This window comes from Scedosporium apiospermum (assembly GCF_000732125.1).
Source record: "Scedosporium apiospermum strain IHEM 14462 chromosome Unknown SEQ_SAPIO_0143, whole genome shotgun sequence".
In the NCBI taxonomy this organism is placed as follows: Eukaryota; Fungi; Ascomycota; class Sordariomycetes; order Microascales; family Microascaceae; genus Scedosporium; species Scedosporium apiospermum.
Window position 1 is genome coordinate 45,325 of NW_015971844.1, and position 11,916 is coordinate 57,240.

The 11,916-nt window shown below is 54.2% G+C and overlaps 2 protein-coding genes and 1 pseudogene across 2 annotated transcripts; 1 reads left to right on the top strand and 2 right to left on the bottom strand.

The window, feature by feature from the left end:
- Positions 1-319: 319 nt before the first annotated feature.
- On the top strand, positions 320-4,190 carry SAPIO_CDS9318 (uncharacterized protein; the record flags this gene model as incomplete). Its single annotated transcript, XM_016790747.1, has 3 exons — positions 320-586; positions 653-2,210; positions 2,275-4,190. 3 exons carry the CDS (start codon positions 320-322, stop codon positions 4,188-4,190), a joined length of 3,741 nt encoding a protein of 1,246 aa, XP_016639257.1.
- Positions 4,191-4,424: 234 nt separating this feature from the next.
- SAPIO_CDS9319 (Uncharacterized protein) lies at positions 4,425-5,947 on the bottom strand (the record flags this gene model as incomplete). The annotated part of the gene is made up of 3 exons (XM_016790748.1): positions 4,425-5,344; positions 5,487-5,625; positions 5,756-5,947. 3 exons carry the CDS (start codon positions 5,945-5,947, stop codon positions 4,425-4,427), a joined length of 1,251 nt encoding a protein of 416 aa, XP_016639258.1.
- Positions 5,948-6,724: 777 nt separating this feature from the next.
- SAPIO_CDS9320 lies at positions 6,725-10,204 on the bottom strand (annotated as a pseudogene; the record flags this gene model as incomplete).
- Positions 10,205-11,916: the final 1,712 nt, after the last annotated feature.

Sequence of the window (11,916 nt, forward strand, 5' to 3'; positions counted from 1 at the left end):
TATATTCTGGCAGCAGATGCTAGGAGACGAGCCACGGTTCGCGAAATTGCAATTCCCGTAACTAGAGGGTTTTTCTTCCTGAAACCCACCTGGCGAGCCCGGTCCCGTTCTAACCTGGCATGTAGCTTCAACGAGTACGTGAAGCCCGTTTGGCGCTCTCCGACACGGAGGCGGGCCAGCTGTATCTCTTCCTGCTAATGTTTGCCTGCCTGAACTAGTGAAAGAACAAACCACATCGACATTAAGTTCTACACCTCCGAACGTGGCGACGCCGTTCCCTACATAAACACCTCTCCTGAGGGGGACTCGACTCGATATCATGGACGGCTACCCTCCAGGAAGCCTGGATCCCAGTGTTCCCTTTTTGGTCGCTTCTGGTCTTCTGGACTCCCCACCAAATGACCATTATGGAGGCTCCAATACCGCGACTGAAGGGACGGTTCTCAAATCCGAAGTACCTAGTCTGACAGGGGAAAATGCCCAAGTTCTTCATGACTACCTTGCGGGAGTGGATGCGACATTGCCTCCGTGGTCCCTAGGTGACAAGAAGAGGCCTTACAGATATCGTGTTGAGTCCGTTGGAAGGGTAACTGGAGAAGCATATCTAGATACATACGTATCCGACTTAGTTGGATGCTAACTGAAAGAGTAGACGTATACCCTCCCGCCCAGACACGCTGTCCTTCCAGAAGACATAGAGCTGCCCGAATCCGAAATCGTCTTACATTCACCGCTTTCACCTCTCAGCCCATCGTCGAGCCTTTATCCTGATGGCATCATCAACCCCGACTGGCTTTTAAGGCATCAAAATTATGTACCAAGCGTCTTCTTGTGTTTCTACGCCCTCACCTCAGACCAAAGCCGCGCAACTCTACTCGACAACCAGCTCAAGACGGATATAAACGCAATCAAAGCCGAGATAGCAAAGTCGGGTTACAAGACGAGGCTAGCTGTCGCGTTAATGAGTGACACTTCCTCCTCGCCGCAATCTGTCACCCAGGGTATCCAGGAGCGGTTGGAGAATATCCGAAAGGGAACCGGACTGGATACGGGAAAGTCCATTTTCTACATCGCGCCACGAAAGTCATCGGAGGAGCTTACAGAAGCCGCTGACACAATCCTCACCGCACTATATCCTCAGTCTCTTGAATATTATCGTGACCTCGGCAGACATGCAAGGAAAAAGAAGAATCGCGGAATCATCCCGCCACCGACGATCCCACCAACTTCGGGCACCTCCCAGACTCTATCTCTTTCCGGATGGCAGGTAAGGTACGACTTCAAGATGGCTGTGTTTTCAGAGTTTAGACAAGAGATAGATGTGGCCATGAGAACGTATGAACAGGCCTATGATGAACTCCTTAGTGAGGAAGTCTGGGACTTGATACCCAGCTGGAGCCCTCGGTGGAACGAAGCTCGGCTCCTCTCGGATATCATTGCCATCCGTGTATTACGTTGTTTCCTTTGGAACGAACAAACTTCCATGGCAGTTTCGAGGTGGCAGGCGCACCGTGACCGAATTGGTGAGTTCATTGACCAACGTGGTCGGGGGACTAATAACTACGGTTGGAAGGCCTGGGAAACTCGTTGGTCTCTTGTGATGGCGAATCTCATTGAGAGAATGGACATTCCCGGGCTTCATCCTTCGACTGGTCTTCTCTATCTCCCGCCGGAGAAGGGCCTCCCTCGAGAGAGGCTCTACCCCTGGGAGTTGATGCATCACACCGGCTATTGGTACCGGCAGGCAGCATGGCACACCGCCGCGCGGCGAGCCTTGGCATATTCCATGCCGGAAGAGGATCGCCAACCCCCGGAAAGCTCTGCAGCTGCCGCTTCCACCAACGCTGGATATACCTACGACACCTACATGTGCCCTGAACCTTACCTCGAGTTCCCCCTGGACAAACCGGGCGTGGACTATTCCCGGCTGATAATCGACTGCCTCATGGCTGCGAGAACCCAGTTCCACGCTCGCGGGCAACATCGTTTGGTCGCGGAGGTTTCCCTCGAGTGTGCGAGGGAATCGGCGAAACTCGAACAGTGGGAAGACGTGATTGCGCTGCTGCGGCCGGTTTGGGAAGATATGCCGTTCAGAAGAGAGGGGTGGACGGATATCGTTGAAGATGTGAACTGGACGCTCAGGGCGGCTGCTGCCCAGAAGGGTTTGGGAGACTTGGTTCTCGCCATTGATTGGGAGCTCTTTCATAGGAGTGAGTCTTATCGAGTAAAAGGCTGTCGATTTTACTTGGAGGGGTTGCTAACGTGTGATTTTAGGGTTCACGAGGCGCAAGAACTGGAATTACGACCTATCAAAGTCTCTCGAGGGTGTTCCCCTTACTTCTAAACCATCTGCCAGCCTATCAGACGATGAAATCTCGTCCTTCCTCTCTGCCTCATTTGCCTTTAGGTCAGGCGAAGGCAAGGCTGGAGACGTATCTTCTGCACAGCTCATCATCACATCAGACGCGTTCCCCGACTCGGTGCCCGTGTCGGTATCATCACTAAAGGTCGAGTTTGAGGGAAGTTTAAGGGACATACTTCTCACACATGATCCCGAATCGCCCGAGAGCAACACGGTTAAGGGAAACACGGTGATATCAAAGATTACGCTTAGGGAACAAGATAACGAGACTCTGACGGAAGACGATGACGACGAGGATTCTGAGGAGCCAACAATATTTTCCGGCACTGCGGCTCTAACATTAGCCCCTGGACAGTGCAGGGTTTATGAATTAGCGATTCCCCTCCGCGAGCCAGGTGAAGCTCGTGCTTCCTCTGTCACAGTCTCCGTTGATTGCGAGACCTTCAAACTCGATTATACCGTGTCATTCCCGGAGTCAAGCCTAGGGATCACTTGGGTGGAGCCGTCAGGCTTCCGGAGGATAATCGGCAGGTCAGAGGCGCAAACGATCCAAGTCCAGCCCCGGCCACCCAAGCTGGAGATCAAGCTCCTCAACAGTCTCGAGCAGTATTATGCCAACGAGGCAATCACCCTCGAGTTTGAGTTGGTGAACGCTGAAGATGAAGACGCCATTGCGAAACTCGACATCCATGCCTTTGGAGACCAGGTGCCTGGGGCCAAGGTCAAGGTGCTAGAGTTGCCCGAGATCGTGTCTCCCGCTAACGAAGAAGCATCGAAGCTTGCGGGTGTGAGTCTTGGCACGATTGAGAGTTCTGGCAAGGTCGGGGTCCAAGTTCATCTCGACGAGGCACCTCAACCAGCATCTTTGGAATTCAACTTGAGGGTCTCATATCACCTTGCTTCTGACCCAGGAACTCGCATTTTACAAAAGGAGTCCTTCACCATCGCGATTGTCAGTCCATTCGAGGCTAATTATGAGATGGTACCACGGCTGCACAAGGACCCGTGGCCGAGCCTTTTCGATCCGGATACGATCCAGGACCTATCCGACGACGACAAAGACGAGTCTGTAAGGCCGGCACTTGGACTGGCGCAGAGGTGGTGCCTCATGTGCCACTACGCCTCTTTTGCAACGGAAGAGTTGCGCGTTGTCGGCCTCGACGCCCAAATCGTCTCCTGCAGCCCCGGGACGCGGTGCACGACCAGGGGAAGGCCTTTGCCGATACCGGACGATGGACTGGCTGTCCAACCACGTGTGATGCAGGACGTCGAGTTCGACATCATCGCGCAAAAGCTCAGTCTCGAAGACCGCGCTCCCGCCCGCGTAGAAGCAGCCTTCATCATCAAGTGGAAGCGGCCCAGCAGCTCGACCGTCAACATCACCACCATGCCCGTCCCGCCTCACACCGTGCTAAGCACCGAACCACGCGTTCTCGCATCCCTCTCGGAGCCGCGCCTATCCTCCTCGCAGGTCGCCTCGGACATAGACGGCCTCGTCAACCTTGACGTGACGATCGAGAACCCGTCGAGCCACTTCCTGACATTCGGACTGACGATGGAGCCGAGCGACGAATTTGCGTTTTCGGGCGCCAAGAAGACGACCGTTCATGTGCTTCCCGTGTCGAGGCGCACGGCTACGTATCGCCTGCTGCCGCTTGTGAGGGACGACTTTGTGAGACCCGGCTTGGTGGTGAGGGATAAGTATTTCCAGAAGGTGTTGAGGGTTATTCCGACGGAGGGAATGAAGGCTGATAAGGATGGCTTGTTGGTGTGGATACCTGGGGATGATGAGGATGAAGACGCGAGTGAGGACGCAAGCGAGGCTTGATCTGTGTAGAAGAGAGAAGGAGGTCTTCGCTGGGAATATGCATAATGAATGTAGATAAGGAGGTAGCACATGATCAAGAAAAGAATATTTAGAACATTTTTCTAGATTCAAGTATATCGTCTATATCTCTATGTTAGACTTTGAAATACATGGTGGCCTAATCGGCCTACTTGTGAAATCTCAGCTACCAAAAACATGAAACGAAATTAATTCTTCTCTCTTTTCCTCCTCTTCTCAGATCTTAGCCTTGGGCGCCCTCTGCTGAACCTTAAGATACTTCGCCCACTCCTCCGTCAACATCGTCTTCTCCTCCTTCCTCTTTCCCCTCCACTCCTCAAACTCTCTCGCCTCCCCCTCCCTCCACCTCGTCACCTCCTTCTCAATCCACTCCGCCCCAAGCCGCGCACACTCCCCCGGCGCCTCCATAGCGACGAGATGCCCCAAGCCAGGAAGCATGACCTGCTTCACGCGACCGAACTGGATCCCGCCGCTTCCTCCGGTTCCGGCGCCGGTCTGGCGGAGACGGGAGGCGATGGAGGGAGGGTGGGAGAGGTTTGATTTTTCGCCGAGGACGTAGAAGACGGAGGGGCGGATGTTGCGCATGCGGGAGAGGGTGAGGGAGGGCTCGGGTCTGCAGAAGGGGTAGACGGGGAAATTATTCTCCAGATCGAGATCGGGGGCGAGCGTCTTATCCACGAGCCGTTCGCCACGTTCATCAAAGGCCTTCCACGTGGGTCTCAAAAACGTAAAGACCTCTTGGTGCTTCGTCGTGGTGAGGGTCACTTCTTTGCTCGCCCCGCTCGAGTCGACGTCTGTGAGTCCGTGCGTGACCCAGGCGTTCAGCACCCGCGGATCCCAAGACTTGTAAAACGGCGACTTGGCGAAAGATTTGGCCGCCTCCTCGCGCGAGGGCCACGTTTCGCGGCGGCGGAGGGAGTGGGCGGCGGGGCTGGACTCGAGGGAGCCCGGGGTGGAGGCGTAGGGGGAGATGACGGGGTCGAGGAGGATGAGGGAGGTGAGGAGGCGCGGGTTGAAGTGGGCGAGGTTGGTGATGGCGGCGCCGCCGAAGGAGTGGGCGACGCCGATTATGGGGGTTGGGGGACGGAGGTGGTTGACTACTTGGAGGATGTCGCGGGTGTAGTCGAGCCAGCTTGCTGTGGAGGGAGTTAGCCTTGGGTGAAGTGTGGGTTGGGGATGAGTGAGTGAGAGCGAGTGAGATGACAGTGAGGGTGAGAGTAAGAGGATTAGAGGGCGAAGAGAAAAAGAGATTCTGAAGATAGGGGATGGTCAACTTACGATCGTTGCCGACGACGTCCGCGTTCATGATGCCGGACTGGCCTTGCCACGCCGCATCAGCAATGATGATGCTCCGTATCCGGAATCCATGGCTCTTTGACTCGCGGTACAGATCCTCCCAAAGCGGCTCATACAATTCCTGGTTTCCACGATAGTTAGCTTCAAGTACTCCCATATAACACCGAGTCCCCCACATCTCAATAGCGAAAAAGAGCCGAGGCTTCACTACAAAAGGCATTTCATCCCCCTCTAAATTCTTGCTCACTCACCTTGGGAAACCCATTTGCATGCGCACCCAGAATCGTCACATCGCCCGGCTGAGGATTCTGGTTATCCCTGGGAATATACTCCTTCACGGCCAGGTACAGCACGTCATTCTGGGAGTTGGCCAGCGCGTGGGGGTATTCGCGGATATGCTGGCCGGGCACCTTGTGCTCCTTGACGATGAAGGGAGACGACATGTTTGCTGGGAGGAGGGTGTTGTAGTAGAGGTTGTCCGAGACCGTGCTGTGTCCTGTCTCACCTGGAGCAGCGGGCTTTGCTGTTCCGAACTCGCACACGATGTCAAGGTACAAGAATATCTCTCCTAATCTCGACTTGTAGAAGTGAAAAGGTATCAATTGGTACAAAAGAAGAATGCGAAAAGAAATAGATTACAACAGCGATGCGCCTGAGCTTGCTGGGTTCCCCGGATTTAAGAGAAGTGGTTCCAATAGGTTCATCAATGCTCCTCCCGCGCGTCTCCACTGCCCTTTATTCGTCCTGCGCCCCAAATCGAGGAATGCATTGATGCAAGGTGCTGCTAAAATGTTGCCGAGGCTCAACGGCACGCCTCCGAGTTGCGCTGTTCGTGACAGCGCGGCACTTGAGAGCGGATTGCTTAATAAACATTTCCGACTGTTCTGGATCCACGTCGTCGGCACTTGCACAGCTGCACTTCCACCATCCTCAAACTGGTACATTGAACCCTCAACAACAATCTCACTATCTCAGGTGGTCCTCCTGCATTAGACGCACATCGCATCTAAACATCTACAAAGGGTATATTTCTGGGCTTCTTGTATTATTCGTAGATTTATTAAACAGTAGACAGAACAAGAAGAGGGAAAAAAATAAAACGATAATAAAATGCAGCGGGGGTATTTCCTTGTCGGTCACCACTAGACTCTCCCGTTCATGCCGTACATCCTCATCAAAATCCAATAATACTCTCTCAATCCACCATCAACACACCTCCCCTAAACACTCTCCACCTCCTCCGCCACAGCCTTCATCTTCCTCGCTCTAAACCCAAGCACCGGAACCCTCCACCTCAGCGCCAAACTACTCAACACAACACTGATACTACTCAACGCCATCGCGAGCGACGCCCACACGGGGTCCAGCTTGACGCGATCCCCGCCACCCGTCTTGATCGGGAAGAGCACGCCGGCAGCCACAGGAACGGCGCACAGGTTGAACACGCACGCCCAGCCAAAGTTGAACATGATGCGCCGAAACACGGCCCGGCTGAGGTCCAGGAGCGTGACGACCGCGCGGAGGTCCGACTTGACGAGAACAAAGTCCGCGGATGAGATGGCGATGTCGCTGCCGCTGCCGATGGCGATGCCGACGTCTGCCATTGTCAGGGCTGGGGAGTCGTTGATGCCGTCGCCTACCATTGCTACGAGTGCGTGGTTGGTCGCCGACTCCTCGTCGCTGTTATTCTTGTTGCTCTTCTTGTTCCCCGCGAGGTGCTGGAGCGTCTTTTGTAGATGCGTAATCTTGTCGGCCTTTTCCGAAGGGAGCACGCCGGCGATGACATTAGATTCGGGGATACCTACAAGGCGCGCCACCGCCTTGGCCGTGAGCGCGTTGTCGCCCGAAAGCATCCACGCCTGCTTCCCGCTCTCCTGAAGCATTTTGATGATAGGCACCGCCTCAGGTCGGATGTGATCCGAGATTGAAAGTGCCGCTCCGACCCTCCACGCCGAGTCGTCACCGGGTTGCTTAGTAGCCACGAGAGCGATGGACTTAGCTTCGTTGCTCCACTTCTTCAGCAGCGCGCCAACCTTGTCGGAGATGGCGACGTCAAACCCGCGTAGCAGGCCTTCGTTTCCGACGAGCATGCTCCATGACTTTTCGGCGTCGCCCATATGGTAGCTAGCCTTCATGCCCTTTCCGGGAACCTCTTCGAGGTTGTCAACGACGACTTTCTCCGTGCTCCGCGACGCGCAGTACGCCGAAATCGCCTTGGCGATCGGGTGGCTGCTGTTGTCTTCCACCGCCTTGAGAGCAGCAAGCAGCTGGAGCGCCTCGTCATCGTTGACATTTTCGACATCGGGATATACCACGGCATCCGTGATTTTTGGCTCGCCGCCCCGCGTTAGAGTACCCGTCTTGTCGAAGACTACACAGTCAACCTTGCTGGCCTTTTCGAACGCCTCGCCGCCGCCCTTAACCAGAATACCGTTCCTCGCGGCAAGTCCTCCACCAACAAAAATGGCCGTCGGCGCAGCGAGTGCCAATCCACACGGGCATGCGACCACGAAGACGGCGATGGCGAACTGCAAGGCGAACGCGACCCAGCTTTCATTGGCGTCGACGTCGTCGGGCACGGCGCCGGCATATCCCACAACGATCCAGATCACCCAGGTGATGATGGCGAAAAAGGTAATGACCGGCACAAAATACGACGTCATTGTGTCGGCGATCTGCTCCATGGGCGCCCGCTTCGTTTGGCCCTCCTGCACGATGTTGACGATCTGGTCGAGCATCGAGGTACCACCTACGCCCGTGATGCGAATCATGATCGGGCTTTGCTTGTTGACCGTTCCCGCGAAGACCTCGTCGCCGAGAGCCTTGGCTACGAGATGAGCTTCGCCGGTAAGGCTCGACTCGTCAAACTTGGTGTCGCCTTTGACCACGACGCCATCTCCTGGCGGAGAAGCACCATTAGGCACCCTCACAAAGTCGCCGATTTCTAGCTTGTCAACATCGACGGTAGTATCGTGCTCCATCTCTTTATCCTTCTCAACTAGGACCGCAGTATTAGGCTTCAACTTGCGCAGCATATCGACGGCATCCCCAGTCCTGGACTTGCTGTAGGATTCGATCAACCGACCAGCAAGAATAAATAGCGTCAGGAAGACAACGGTGTCGAAGTACACATCCTTGTCTTTGAAATGATCGGGTCGGCTGGCGGCAGCGTAAATCATCTGGATGACAGACGAAAAATAGGCCACCGTAGTACCCAGACTGATGAGCATGTTCATGCTTCCGAATGTAGTAAACCTCTTGATCATGGGAGTTCTGCTGCCTCGCTTCCACATTGCCCTCACTTCCTTGTAGGACCTGACGTGGAATATGTCGGCGCCAAAGAAGTAGGTTACGGTAGCAAGGATGCACAGGGAGACCTGTGTACGTGAAAGGCCCGATGTCCACGGCTCCATCAAGTAGTGCCTCACCGCATTATCGCTCGGCACGAGGCTCATGTAGACGATTCCGATGACGAATGTCGGGATGGCAACGAGAAATGTGATAATGAGTCGTCGAATGAGCTGCAGCTGGTGTCTCCTGCGGATGACTTTGGAACGTTCCTCTAAAGTGGGAGGGTGGTAAATTGAAGCCTTGAACGATGGGTCGGCAGCTTCTATAGCAGAGAGAATATGGCGGATGGTAAAGATGGGGGCATCTGGGACGTAGCTGAGCTTGATGATGGGAGATTGGAGAGTTGCAGGGGTTATTATTTTGAGCTTGCGCTGGAATCCATCGAGGGAGTGTGACAGACGATCGGGACAGTGCTGGCAGAACAGGCCGTCGACCATGATTTCGACGGTCCTCTCGTTCGAAATCTCCGTTTTCTGCTTGTCCAGACTGACGACTTGGTCCAACGTTGCTTCGTAACCTAGGTCCTCGATGCTTTCCGCAATGTCGGCAGCTCTTCCTTCTTCCGTAAAGTCGACAGTGGCACTATTGGATACGAGATTGACCACGACTTTGGATATCCAGGGTAGCTTCTTGAGCTCCTCCGTGATTGCATTAACACAGACAGCGCAGGTCATGCCCCCAACGGCAAAGGTAGCTCTCCACAGAGGTCCCTCGTGGGCTGCACTCTCCAGCTCAGAAATGGATGGTCTCGCGGATGTCGGTGTTGATATGATGTTTGAGCTTCCAGTCTCCGTCTCCTTCTTTAGCGCTGAGCTTGGACGGAGTAGTCCATCCTCTTCCTTGCCACATGGCTGGCCCTCTCGACGGCATTGCTCGCAGTTTTGCAAATGGGCGCGGTCCTTTACAGCACGAGCATGAACCGATAGCCTCCCTGCGCCACGATTCCACAGCCATCCGTCCATGATTCCTCCCCTTCCTTCCTCCAGGTCGTGAGCAGACTCGGCCGAGCTGGAGCTACCTTGCCCCGCAGGGTTGTTCAAGAGACGACGTTGAGTTTCTCCGTCGATGAGAGCGGTAGTGGTGATGGCCTCGATCTCGAAGCCGACGTCCTCAAGGGCGCGTGTCATGTTGGTTACACTCGCCCTGGCGGTTGGCTTGTGTTCGACGGTGACTACCGACGTTACGATGTTGGGGGAGACCCAGAAGATGTCGGGGTCACATGTCTCGTGCAAGACATCTTTAATAGAGGAAACACAGGAAGGACAGTGGAGGTTGGCGAGTAGATATGAGGTTGTGACGTGGGCATTCCCTTCCCCTTCGGGTGGGACGCCCTTGTGAACCGGCACCATGGCGAGGTACTGAGTAATAGATTGCGGGTTTCGGGAGGGAAAGGAAGTCTCGGCTTGGGCCAAGCCGGCCAAACACTGATGTTGCGACTTTTCCTTCGCTAGCTCGCGATTGTTTTGGGTAATCGTCAATATCGACGTGCTGCACGTTGATTTAGATTACGCTTGGCTGATTGATTCTCTGCTCGTGTGTCCCTTGGCGTATGAAGGTCGTTCCGGCTGATAGCAGGGTACTTTTATGCCGAGAAGCCGGGGCAACGACGGAGTTGGTTACGCAGACGAGTCAGTGGCACGGCTTCAAGTCTGTTGCACCCGACGACGTGACAGGGGTAATGTAAATTGTCCGGATATTCCCCTTCGAAAAAAGGAAGAAATTATGAAAGAAATCAAGAGTCGTGGCACAAGGCTCTTGCACTCTTCGCTTCCTAAGAGATCGATATCGCGTTAGCCCTTTCCTCGAAAATGAGAGATCATGCAACACTTGAAGTGTGTTTCTGCTCTTGTAAATCGGACGGTGTCTTTCGATGCTTCTTTGGGAACAAGCACTCCGCCGTCAAGCGAGTCACTCACTAACAGACGGGACAAGCTCAGTTACCTAGGAAGACGGCCCGTGTGGGTGTAAGTGTGGGTTAGCTGACCTTTTGAAGGGACGGTCGATATCAGGCTGAAGGCGATGGGGGGTGGAGGGGGCCCAGCTTCAGTGAAAGCTGCTGGTCGCTTGGCCTGGAAACTCGGTATTGCGCTGCTGCGTCGCTTCTGTATGTTCCGCTTTGAGGGGGGGTCCTGATTCGTGCGTGCCGATCTCCAGAGTGAGAAGGGCCGTGGAAAACCTGGGGAACGGCGAGAATTATCCGTGGAGGAATGAAGGTAGTGGAGAAGTTCAATCAACTTTTTTGGCGGTACCGCAATATGCAGCTCGAGGGCTTCGAGTGTGGGTATCAAAAAAGATATTTAGGCCGAGCGTGGATGATGCTTCGCTATCCTATTTTCTCAAGTTGAAGGAAGTCGTCTATGTGGTGGTCGAGAGGGCGTCTAATACGGAAAGAGGCACTCTCTTCTGGAATGTACAAGCTGTTCCTTCCCGATGTAAGGATCGATCGACGTTGTTGATACTTGGTTCTGATTTTTGACTCTGATCTTGACTCTCCATCTCGGCCACTGTCTCGGTCCCGTCTCGTTCTTATACTTAGAAAATAGATCCATTCCTGATGACAGATTTGAAGTTCCATCATTTTCGCCTTGGTTGTATGAGACCATGATGCATGATGGCAGGCACCGCACAAATAACGCAGCTGCAGCCCGCACAAACTGCGCAACAAGGGACGCTAGCGGTGGACGCCACATCGGTATTAGTGACCGTGTTAGACCATATTAGCTCGATTAGTGCCAGGGGGAGCGCAGAATCACCGCAGATGACTGGTTGCAATTGTGTGCTTTTCTCAATCTGGTGCGAAGCAATCATCTACACTGTGCACCTCAAGATGCGATTGCTCAGACTCTTGTCGGTGACCAGTTCCTAGAATGCAAGAAAACAAACAATACATGAACTGGATAATACTGCCGAGATCAGAGTCTCTTTCAACCCTCACACTCTAGTACTTTGTAAGTCCTTCGGCTGGACTCCCCGAGTCTCCTCAAGCCAAGATTAGCAATGAAAACTGTGATGACGAGGATTCCCACGTCTTGGCGTCACAAGGTCCTCCTTCTCCACTAGC